The 13,462-nt window shown below is 34.1% G+C and overlaps 1 protein-coding gene across 1 annotated transcript in view; it reads right to left on the minus strand.

The window, feature by feature from the left end:
- Positions 1 to 206: 206 nt before the first annotated feature.
- The window catches only part of LOC149780216 (phosphatidylinositol polyphosphate 5-phosphatase type IV-like), a 60,367-nt gene continuing 47,111 nt past the window's right edge, over positions 207 to 13,462 (minus strand). Inside the window, exon 11 of the mRNA XM_089936973.1 lies at positions 207 to 10,715. Coding sequence (XP_089793099.1) covers positions 10,627 to 10,715 — 89 coding nt within the window. The 3' untranslated portion in view covers positions 207 to 10,626. The remainder of the gene's footprint in view (positions 10,716 to 13,462) is intronic.

Raw genomic sequence — 13,462 nt, forward strand, 5'->3', positions numbered from 1 at the left:
GTTAAATTATGTATGTTGCTTCATTAGTATCTAAGGAGATGCAAAAATTCTCACTGTAATCTACTCCCTGTTGGAAATGGACTGAGTATGATGATATAACGCCTTTCTGGATGGATTATTTTACTCATTTGGACAAGTATCAGGAATATTTTGATCTTCTTCGAAAAAAAGTTCTTTTAGAGTCAGATAAAACAACAACACAGATCAGATGTAAATAATACAAAATGGCACTTTATTATCTGAATAGAAACAGCACTAATATTGTTTCAGAGAAAAGATTAACTGCTGCTGTATGGCATAATGAAACATTGAAATATATAACGATGGACTACAACACACTAAATTATAAATCAAATAAATGTGTAATGCTACAGGACTTAAAAAGTATGGTACAATAAAATACAAGCATTTTTTGTGACCTGAAGAAGTAATTCAGAGAATGTGTAATTCAATTGCTAAATATTAAACAGTAATTTAACCCAAAAAATTGCAAATAAGATTTAAGCTTTCAGAAAATGATTTTATAAGTTTTGATATACAGAATATTTCAAAATTAAAGAAGTTAATAAGAATTTTCATTATCTTCAAAATATACGGTATCAGAACAACAACTGATGATACCGACAATCTAAACACCTGAATGTATGCATGTATGTATGTATGTATGTATGTATGTATGTATATGTATGCATGTATGTATATGTATGTATGCATGTATATATGTATGTATGTAGGTATATATATGTATGTATATATATATGTATGTATGCACATATATATGTATGTATGGTGGGACTGCCAAAAAGCTGACATCAAGCCGTATCAAACCAAGACAATGTTTATGAAATCTACATTCATAGTAAAAGAAACAAACATCTAAATGAGCCATTAAACTGTCCTTGAAATTATAATGAAAAACGTTCCAGTTATTTGAGGGCATCCTTAAAATCTGCTGTCCTTGGCACTAAATACTCTTGCTGTACCATCAAAGTGAAAAAGCAACAATTCTAGAAGATGCTAACTCAAGGCATATTGATATAATTTTAGAAGTCTGATGCTAACTCAAGGCATATTAATATAATTTTAGAAGTCGGATGCTAACTCAAGGCATATTGATATAATTTTAGAAGTCTGATGCTAACTCATGGCATATCAATATAATTTTAGAAGTCGGATGCTAACTCAAGGCATATTGATATGATTTTAGAAGTCAGATGCCAACTCAAGGCATACTGATATAATTTTAGAAGTCTGATGCTAACTCATGCCATATCAATATAATTTTAGAAGTCTGATGCTAACTCAAGGCATACTGATATGATTTTAGAAGTCAGATGCCAACTCAAGGCATATTGATATAATTTTAGAAGTCTGATGCTAACTCATGCCATATCAATATAATTTTAGAAGTCGGATGCTAACTCAAGGCATATTGATATAATTTTAGAAGTCGGATGCCAACTCAAGGCATATTGATATAATTTTAGAAGTCGGATGCTAACTCATGCCATATCAATATAATTTTAGAAGTCTGATGCTAACTCAAGGCATACTGATATGATTTTAGAAGTCAGATGCCAACTCAAGGCATATTGATATAATTTTAGAAGTCTGATGCTAACTCAAGGCATATCGATATAATTTTAGAAGTTTCATGCTAACTCAAGGCATATCAATATAATTTTAGAAGCTGGATGCCAACTCAAGGCATATCGATATAATTTTAGAAGTCTGATGCTAACTCAAGGCATATCGATATAATTTTAGAAGTTGGATGCCAACTCAAGGCATATTGATATAATTTTAGAAGTCTGATGCTAACTCAAGGCATATCGATATAATTTTAGAAGTCTGATGCTAACTCAAGGCATACTGATATAATTTTAGAAGTTGGATGCCAACTCAAGGAATATCGATATAATTTTAGAAGTCTCATGCTAACTCAAGGCATATTGATATGATTTTAGAAGTTGGATGCCAACTCAAGGCATGTCAATATAATTTTAGAAGTCTGATGCCAACTCAAGGCATATTGATATAATTTTAGAAGTTGGATGCCAACTCAAAGCATATCGATATAATTTTAGAAGTCTGCTGCTAATTCAAGGCATACTGATATAATTTTAGAAGTCTGATGCTAACTCAAGGCATATTGATATAATTTTAGAAGTTGGATCCTGACTCAAGGCACATCGATATAATTTTAGAAGTTGGATGCTAACTCAAGGCATATCTATACCATTTTTAAATGAAATGAAGAGGTACACGTGATAAACAAATTAAAATACTATGGTTAAATTTCTGTCATGGGATCCACATTATCTTTAGAACTGTCTTATAATGAGGGATAGATGTATTAAGAATTCTTCAGAAGCATGGATATTTATTTAAGTCTATGATTTTAAATTTAATAATTGACTCTGTGGCAAGAATAGTTGGAAACAATTATCTTTAAGCAGTTTTAAAAAATATGTCTGTCAAAACCCTTGATCATCCTAAATAGACAACTAAAACAACCTTGGACTCTGAAAGGCTATTTTTCAAAGTTTTAGGTATTTCTATATTTATGATAAATAAGTTGTCTGCAAAAAATAATGCATCTGTAAAAATTCCATAATAGTTAAATAAAATATTTAAAAAATGGTGAAAGTCCCACAAATAGCAGCATGATGTTAAAACACTGTAAGGTCAGAACTGCCAACATTTTAAAACCACAAAAATAATCTTTACAGAATACAGATCCACATGTAAATATTTAAACATCTTGCAAAGCTGTTAAACCAAAGCCAGCATATGTGAAACGAATTACATTAACTGCATACTGATTCTGAGAATTCCCCATGATTTTGATAACAAAAACACTAATAGTGCTGTCAATACTTGCTTAAAAGTCATGTCAGGCTGCAAACAACACAGACCCTGATCTGGTGTAGAATAATGCGCAGGCATATCAGGGTTTATGCTGTCTGTTCTGCCCATTAGTCCTAACAAACTGCATAGATCCAGATCTGCTGGTGCAGTGCACTATGCAACAAAGATCTTGGTCTATGCAGTTTGCAGTTGAGAAAGACGTAGAAGTATAATGGTAATTGATATTACTCAATGTTATCGCTGAAACAGTCCTTCCTGATCTATTTTGATCACCAAAACACCACTTGATGATCACGATCATATATTATTAAAGAATACTGTCTTTCAAACTAAAAAAATATTCCAGAATAAATACTAGTTACTATACATGTATATATATATATATATATATATATATATATATATATATATATATATATATATATATATATATATATATATATATATATATATATATATATATATTGTAGAGAGAGAGAGAGAGAGAGAGAGGGATGATGGGGAGTGATGGGGAGAGTGTGATTACTGTGAATGGAACATTAAATGGATGCCCCATGTTAAATAGCCCTATATATAGGTACCAATAAGATATGGTTGTTTATGGCCAGTTTTGAACTATGGATCTTGATGACTGTAACTTTTAATCCTAATATCCTTTCCTTCCAAAAAGGCAAAGCATTTGTCTCACTTTACTAAAAAAAAGGTGTAGGAAACCAACTGTTTTCATATGGGTGATTGTGACCTTCACTTTTCAAGTGCATAAACCAAACTCTGTAGAACATTTTCTTCCTTTATCAGCATGCCCATTTCAAGTTTTGTGTCATTATGTGGTATTAATTAAAGGTACTTTACAGAAACCTTTTCCCTAGTTCACATCTGTCACCATTACTTTAGACTCCCAAATCAATAAGGTTCTTTTTGTCACATAGGTATGCTATCAACCACAGCGGCCTTGACCTTTTACTTTTTATCCCACAATCAACAAAATTCTTCTTCTAAGTACAAATTGTTCAAGATGTTTGGCTAAGGTCTGTGATGTAGTATTCAAGTCATTTTCTAAAACTGTTTTCTATATCCATTTACAGTGACCTTTTGACCCCAAAATTGGTAAACTTCATTACTCCACAACATTTGATCATGGTCTGTAATCTAGCACCAGAGTTATTGCTTGGAAATCAAAATGATGGACATGAAATGCTCTGCATTACAGCAGGTTTATAAAACATGAGAGTGAATAGGATCACAAATCACTTATTCTTTTCAAATGACATTATCAAGAGGCTTATTGGCAAATGACTTGTTTTATTACAGACTTTATAGGAAATCTGACAATAGAAAATACAAATATTTTAAATCGTTAAAAAAAACCCACAAATTTATGTTGACCTGTGTTGAATGCCTACATGCCCACTACACAGATGGACTTAATGGCCACTGAAGCATGAAGTCATTAGCCCCTGACCTTACTGGAAAGGGTCTAGTGGACCACTGACCTAAAATTAAAACTGATGACCTATGTCATTTCAATGTCCTACCAAATTCAACTTCAATCCATATCTTTCAGAAGTTACTGGGCAAAGAAAGAATTTGCGAAGGAGGTGAAAGTCAAACAATTTATTTTAATGTGCTGTAACTAAATGATGAACAAGGGCAATACAAATATCTAACTAGTACTGCAGACACCACTAAAATGGATGAACAAGGGCAATACAAATATCTAACTAGTACTGCAATCACCACTGGAATGGATAAACAAGGCAGCATCTATGTATCATAAATAATGGCCAATTGACAACAATGACTGGGTGTAGATTTGCATCATAAAAAATAAAAATTACATAGATGTGAACTAATAAATATACAAAATTAAAATATTATACACATAAACAAAGACTTAAAGTGAAAATATCTTAACTTAAAAAAAACTTAACTTAAAAAAACTTACCCTTACACTAATAGTATCTTATGAATAAATACATAAGTGGATATGTATCCAATTTTCTGTCAAGACAACAAAATCAAAGTATAAGTAACAATCATAGAAGCCCTTTTGCATGTGTGGTAAATGTACCCCTCTGACTGATTAAAACATACAATTGTTTTCTCAACATCATTGAAACAATTACAAATCCAAAATAATGCATTAGTTGGGATAACTGAATTTAATGTAATTTAGCACAAATGTACCTGAGATAATATCTGGTTATATATGTATATAACAACCTAGGATTCCTCCCTTGTCCAAATCCATATAAAATTTACATTAAATCTCGTTTACCCAAAATAAAATATGTTTAATCAAGATGGAGATTTAAAAAATTAATACATTAAATCAAGACTCAATCAAGAAAGGTAAAAGCTTCAAACATCTGCATTTGTCAATAAGGACTCTGAAAAATAGGACGGCATCAACATTACTAAATAAATCATGAATAAATTCAACTAACACAAAAATGCAATTATAAATAATGAAAAGGATGCTCAGTAATACACAAGCATCAGTTGAAAAGAATGAAATCAATGAAAAAGCACTCATTTTAAGTAATTTACCAGGATGTATTTTTTTCATCCATATAAATGCACATAGCACTAAGGAAAAGAAGAAAAAAAAATGAAAAATAGTTATCTCTTTTAATAATACACCTCATTCTAATGCAATTACAGATAAAAATGCTCATAAAGTGGTCACTAATGCATTGTAATGAAGGACAGGCATTACAATATGTACCATCTAATAAGTCCTGTCCAACTGCAACAACACAGATCATGATCTGCAGTTACATGTCATACTGGCAGATCAGGGTCTATGTTGTTTGTTCTATTGATTACTCCTAGGAAACTACAGAGACCCAGATCTGCCACTGCATTTTGTACAGTTTGTTGTTGTTTTTGTTGCTGTTGTGGGGTTTAACGCCATTTTTCAGCACATGATAGGCTATACATGGCGGCCAGTATTAATGGTGGAGGAAGAACCCGGGAAAACCCCGGAAAGAACCACCAACCCATGAGAAGCTACTGGCAAGCTTTCTCACATACCGACACTGGCTGTATCTTAGACTCGAACCGCAGCAGACAGAGGTGAGATGGCAGTGATCCATAATGAAGAGCGCTTTAGACCACTCGGCCCCTTGTACAGTTTGTACATGGACTTAACTTACAAGTGGGTAAATATGGTACCTACTGTCAGAGCATCATAAAACAGCTAAGTTAATAAAGATGACCTAAGTGTTAAACAATGAAACAACAAATGAAAGAATTATGTTATATATAAAATGGCTATTGATCTGCTTAGTGTGAAATCTGTCAACAGCCATGTCTAATTTAAAAAGCCTGAGAAAAGTATATAAAAACTGGAAAACATAAAACATCTATCAACATCATGCCTACACCCATCACATAGAAATTCTTTTGAGAAGAATGCATACAGGCTAGGACTTCAAATGCATGTACAGGCTAGGATTTCAAATGCACAGGAACTGTGAATAGTTAAGAGTGCTCACAATAAAGGATAATATAAGGATCACACCATATATACTAGCATGCAAGTCAGATTCAATTGACACCATATATACTAGCATGCATAGCATGCAAGTCAGATCCAATTGACACCATATATACTAGCATGCAAGTCAGATCTGACACCATATATACTAGCATGCAAGTCAGATCCAATTGATACCATATATACTAGCATGCATAGCATGCAAGTCAGATCCAATTGACACCATATATACTAGCATGCAAGTCAGATCTGACACCATATATACTAGCATGCAAGTCAGATCCAATTGACACCATATATACTAGCATGCAAGTCAGATTTGACACCATATATACTAGCATGCAAGTCAGATCCAACTGACACCATATATACTAGTATGCATAGCATGCAAGTCAGATTTGACACAATATATACTAGCATGCAAGTCAGATCCAACTGACATGATATATATACTAGCATGCATAGCATGCAAGTCAGACCTAACTGACCCTATATATACTAGCATGCAAGTTGGATCCAACTGACACTATATACTGGCATGCAAGTTGGATCAAAGTGACATCATATATACTGGCATGCAAGTTGGATCAATGTGACACCATATATACCAGCATGCAAGTTGGATCAAAGTGACACCATATATACTAGCATGGAAGTCAGATCAAAGTGACACCATATATACCAGCATGCAAGTCGGATCAATGTGACACCATATATACTAGCACGGAAGTCAGATCAAAGTGACACCATATATACCAGCATGCAAGTTGGATCAAAGTGACACCATATATACTAGCATGCAAGTCAGATTTGACACCATATATACTAGCATGGAAGTCAGATCAAAGTGACACCATATATACCAGCATGCAAGTCGGATCAATGTGACACCATATATACTAGCATGGAAGTCAGATCAAAGTGACACCATATATACCAGCATGCAAGTTGGATCAAAGTGACACCATATATACTAGCATGCAAGTCAGATTTGACACCATATATACTAGCATGGAAGTCAGATCAAAGTGACACCATATATACCAGCATGCAAGTTGGATCAAAGTGACACCATATATACTAGCATGCAAGTTGGATCAAAGTGACACCATATATACTAGCATGCAAGTTGGATCAAAGTGACACCATATATACCAGCATGCAAGTTGGATCAAAGTGACACCATATATACTAGCATGGAAGTCAGATCAAAGTGACACCATATATACCAGCATGCAAGTCGGATCAATGTGACACCATATATACTAGCATGGAAGTCAGATCAAAGTGACACCATATATACCAGCATGCAAGTTGGATCAAAGTGACACCATATATACTAGCATGCAAGTCGGATCTAAGTGATACCATATATCCAACTGCAAACAATACAGTCCCATTTCTGCTGTTGCATATGCCAGCATACCCATATACAATTTTAAAAATAGGTCTGTACTAAAGAAGCATGCTAAATTCTGATGTTTAAGCAGAAGTTACAAAAACACAAAAAAGATATTTTTTGCTAAGTGATTATATATATATTATCAAGGTCTTTGGAAATCCAACATGGACTAGGTCTTTGAAAATCCAACATGATCAAGGTCTTTGGAAATCCAACATGGACTAGGTCTTTGGAAATCCAACATGGACTAGGTCTTTGAAAATCCAACATGATCAAGGTCTTTTGGAAATCCAACATGGATTAGGTCTTTGAAAATCCAACATGGTCTAGGTCTTTGGAAATCCAACATGGACTAGGTCTTTGAAAATCCAACATGGTCTAGGTCTTTGAAAATCCAACATGATCAAGGTCTTTGAAATCCAACATGGTCTAGAGCTTTGAAAATCCAACATGGTCTAGAGCTTTGAAAATCCAACATGATTGAGGTCTTTGAAAATCCAACATGGTCTAGAGCTTTCAAAATCCAACAGGATTGAGGTCTTCAAAAATCCAACATGGTCCAGAGCTTTGAAAATCCAACATGGTCTAGAGCTTTGAAAATCCAATATGATCGAGGTCTTTGAAAATCCAACATGATCAAGGTCTTTGAAAATCCAACATTTTCGAGGTCTTTGAAAATCCAAAATGGCCTAGGTCTATTGCCTCATACCAGCTGTGGTTTCAATCCATGAAGTCTTTCAAATGTCACTGAGTAGAAATGAATTCAGGCTGGACATGTTGTGAGGGCCGGACATGGTGATTTTTTTTCATTACAATTTTGACGACCCATTTCATCACAGTATTTTAACTTCTGATATAACATATATTTTAATAAATTTTATGTCTTCTCTTTATTCAACTCAAGGTCTCTATGTCATAAAACTGTACCTAGCACTCTAGTAAAAAATGTTACTTCACATTTTGAAATCTTATTAAAAACTGAAAAGTCCACCTTTTTGATTGGTTAGAATGCTTTTGAGCAAGATTTGGAGGCAATATTTTATGATGGGGGGAGTAGTTTGCTACTCTAAAAATGGTATTTTTTCATATAAAGATTGATACCTCTTCAGAAGTCACAATACAAACTAGTTACAAAATAAAATACAACACTTTTTTGTCATAAGTAAAGGTTGAGTGAGCTCTGATTTGCATGTAATGAAAACCTTAAAAAGAGCTGCTTTTGGCTGACATAATAGGTAAATAATTACAACTGATTATGTACCATGATATTCCACTCATCCAACATATCATAAAGATATTGTTATTGTTGAAGGGTTTAACGCCATTTCTCAGCACAATATAGGCTATACATGGCGGCAAGTATTAATGGTGGAGGAAGAACCCAGGAAAACCCACGAAAGAACCACCGACCCACAAGAAGCTACTGGCAAGCTTTCTCACATACCCACATTGGCCGAATCTGAGACTCGAACCCAGGCAGACAGAGGTGAGATGGCAGTGATCCGTAACGGAGAGCCCTTTAGACCACTCAGCCACTCGGGGCTCCTATCATAAAGATAGAATTCTGCACACTAGTATCTGACTTCAATGTAACTGACCTCTTGGATTTGAGGAGAATACACCCCTTACTAATAAAACTCATATATAATAAAATCTGACTTTAGTATAAATGACTTCTTGGATATGAGGAGATCCAACCACAATAATTAGTAAAACTCAGTACAATATTATATAAATCTGACTTCAATATAACTGACCTCATGGATTTAAGGAAAATGCCCCCACCCCCAGCATAGTTGTTTATTTTAAATTGACATAAAAATTATCAGGATTATTGACCAAATACATCTAAGTTACTTGAAAAAATGCAATGATTAAAAAATTGGATGAAAAATATTTTTTGAGCTCTAATCATTGGAAATTATTTATCTTCTACAGTCCAAATTGTCTGCATGATTGACTCAGTAAATAGTATATTACATTTAATTGCAACAACAACAAAAATTGTATGAGATTCACATTCTAACAAAATGCAGTTTGTAACATGAATGTCAAAAGTTTTCCAGGCGAATTATGAACCAGAGAATGGTCTTGTGTTTATTAAATTAGAAGATCGTTGAATCTCCCGCATTACAATGACTTCTACCTACATGCTATTACAATTTTAAAAAAAGAGGCACATGCTACATCAACTTTGAAAGTTCTATGACTGTAACAATGTCTTTTCTTCATCACATAGTAATTAACATACTATTTTAGTATCAGATAAACTACTGTAAGAGAAAATCACTGGCATCTCATATGCTGCTTTTTGGACGATTTAGTATGGCTTGGTGTTGTACAGCTGAGCAACAAAAGAAGAAGGACACACCATGGTAGTTGACTCAGGCTGCTCCAATGGCAGGATCTGTACCTACATCATCTGATTACAAATCTGCCATGCTATCTACTGAGAAACAGACTCCTTTTTTTATCTGAACATCAACATTTTGCAACTCAAGGATTCTGATATGGTCCATAACTTATATCAGTAAATGCACAGCCATTTTATCACTGTAACAATAATTTTAGGTAGACATTGGGACCAAAAGATGGCACTGAGTTGCTACCAATTCATATAGGTTTGCTTTCTTTCAATCTTTATCTTCTGTCTATCAATTGCTTTTTCTGAGATCTATTGATTTCTGTACTGATTAACCCTTTGGCAAATCAAACCACACCAATGACAAACCTCTAGTATGAAAAGAACTACTCTAGGTTCTACAAATGTTCCAAAGAATACACTAAGCTGCCTTCTGAAGATTGGGTTTACAGGCGAGATTGGTGATCACATCGGGCATATATTTATGGTTCACTGTATTGAACACACAGAGCTGGACTTATCCCTGCCTTCAGTCAGTTTCTTGACAACCTCAACCTTCATGGCTCTTCTCTTATTGGCTGAAAAGTAAAAGGAATAATGTAAAATATCGAAAACATGATGGGTAACTTGAGTCATTCTAAACTAAGACCAATTTTGCTTGTAAAGATAAATGATACAAGAATTGTGTATATTCAAAAGATAATGCAACAAAAATCAGTTCTCTTCATCCAAAGCTCTCATAACAAGGAGTCTCTGTCCCAGGGACCTTAGTCATTCTGGAGTATCCAAGTCCAGCTTCCAGGGCCCCAGTCATCTTGTAGTGTCCAAAACAGTTCATGTACTGGACGTTTAGTTTTTGAAGACATCTTACCCTGATTCTTAAACCATCCTCATAAAAAGCACTGCTCTTATCCTATCCAAAAACAACAAGATATGATTTGTAAATCTCTCATCTGCAGACAAAACAAAAACCACCCACTAATAACCAAAAAAGTAACAGTACAAAACAAAAAATAAAAACTTTTGAAAAATTGCTGCAACTTAAAAATCTAATAAATTTATTACACATGCATTAGAACATGCTCATCAAATGTCATTTAATAAACCTCAAATCGAAAAAGTTTTAAAAAAATGGATACAAACTGCTGTAATCACCTTTCTAATCAGCTAATCAACACATGACCATCATCAAGTGTGTAAAAATTGATGTAATCACTTGTATAATCAGTTATTCAACTCATGACCATCAAGTGTGTAAGTCACTGTAATCACATATATAATCAGCTAATCAACACATGACCATCATCAAGTGTGTAAAAATCACTGTAATCAGCCAATCAACTCCTGACCATCATCAAGTGTGTAAAAATGACTGTAATCACCTGTCTAATCAGCTAATCAACTCCTGACCATCATCAAGTGTGTAAAAATTGATGTAATCACCTGTCTAATCAGCTAATCAACTCCTGACCATCATCAAGTGTGTAAAAATTGACGTAATCACCTGCTAATCATCCAATCAACTCCTGACCATCATCAAGTGTGTCAAAATCACTGTAATCACCTGTATAATCAGCTAATCTACTCCTGACCATCATCAAGTGTGTCAAAATGACTGTAATCACCTGTCTAATCAGCTAATCAACTCCTGACCATCATCAAGTGTGTCAAAATGACTGTAATCACCTGTCTAATCAGCTAATCAACTCCTGACCATCATCAAGTGTGTCAAAATGACTGTAATCACCTGTCTAATCAGCTAATCAACTCCTGGCCATCATCAAGTGTGTCAAAATGACTGTAATCACCTGTCTAATCAGCTAATCAACTCCTGACCATCATCAAGTGTGTAAAAATTGATGTAATCACCTGCCAATCAGCTAATCAACTCCTGACCATCATCAAGTGTGTAAAAATTGATGTAATCACTTGCACTTGTATAATCAGTTATTCAACTCCTGACCATCATCAAGTGTGTAAAAATTAATGTAATCACCTGTTTAATCAGCTAATCAACTCCGACCATCATCAAGTGTGTCAAAACTGATGTAATCAACTATATAATCAGCTAATCAACTCCTGACCATCATCAAGTTTGTAAGCATTGATGTAATCACCTGTCTAATCAGACATTTCTGATATCATACTGAAATTGATTTGGGATGAAGTAGGGATATATGGATGAATCGAAAGCATGCTAAAATAGATTTGGGATGAAGTCTAGATGTGTGGATCCATGGAAAGCCCCAAAACATAAGCCCCCTTTTGCTATCAATTTCTTTGCAGTCAACCTTACTGCTATTTATTGTGCTATAGACTACACATTTTCACTGTTTAGAAGCTTACTATGGACTATACATTTTCCATGATTTAGAAGTTGACTAAGGACAATACACTTTCATTGCTAAAGTTGTCTATGGACTATACACATTTTCACTGCATTAGAAGTTGGCTACAGACTACACATTTTCACTGCATTAGAAGTTGGCTACAGACTACACATTTTCACTGCATTAGAAGTTGGCTACAGACTACACATTTTCACTGCATTAGAAGTTGGCTACAGACTACACATTTTCACTGCATTAGAAGTTGGCTATGGACTACACATTTTCACTGCATTAGAAGTTGGCTATGGACTACACATTTTCACTGCATTAGAAGTTGGCTACAGACTACACATTTTCACTGCATTAGAAGTTGGCTACAGACTACACATTTTCACTGTATTAGAAGTTGGCTATGGACTATACACATTTTCACTGCATTAGAAGTTGGCTACAGACTACACATTTTCACTGCATTAGAAGTTGGCTATGGACTAAATTTAGAAATTGGCTACAGACTAAACATTTTCTATGCTTCAGAAGTTGTTCATGAACTACATTTTTTTCACTCATTTAGAAGCTGACTACAGACTATAAATTTTTGATGCTTTAGAATCTGGCTATAGAATATAAATTTAAATACGCAATGTAAAACATCTTTGCCATTTATGTCATTTCCGTCATAGACAAATCCATGCATTTATACAACTGAAAATGTAACCTTTTGGTAAACCACAAAATGTGTAAGTCCATAAAAATAAAGGAATTCCCATTATTACATTACAACCACATCAAAAGATCAACACAGGATATTCCAATGAAGGAGCTGTTACTAAAGTGAACTGGTTATTGCATGGAATACTTCATGTTAGACTCCATATTTTTCTAGAACTATGTCATGCCTGTTGAAATACAAATATAATGGATGAGTAGAAGCAAGTGGCATTTCATAGAATTACTGTATATATTCACTCATAGTTTGAGTCTAACTACTAACT

This window comes from Sinohyriopsis cumingii, chromosome 16, assembly GCF_028554795.1.
Source record: "Sinohyriopsis cumingii isolate HCF-2022 chromosome 16, ASM2855479v2, whole genome shotgun sequence".
Taxonomy (NCBI): Eukaryota; Metazoa; Mollusca; class Bivalvia; order Unionida; family Unionidae; genus Sinohyriopsis; species Sinohyriopsis cumingii.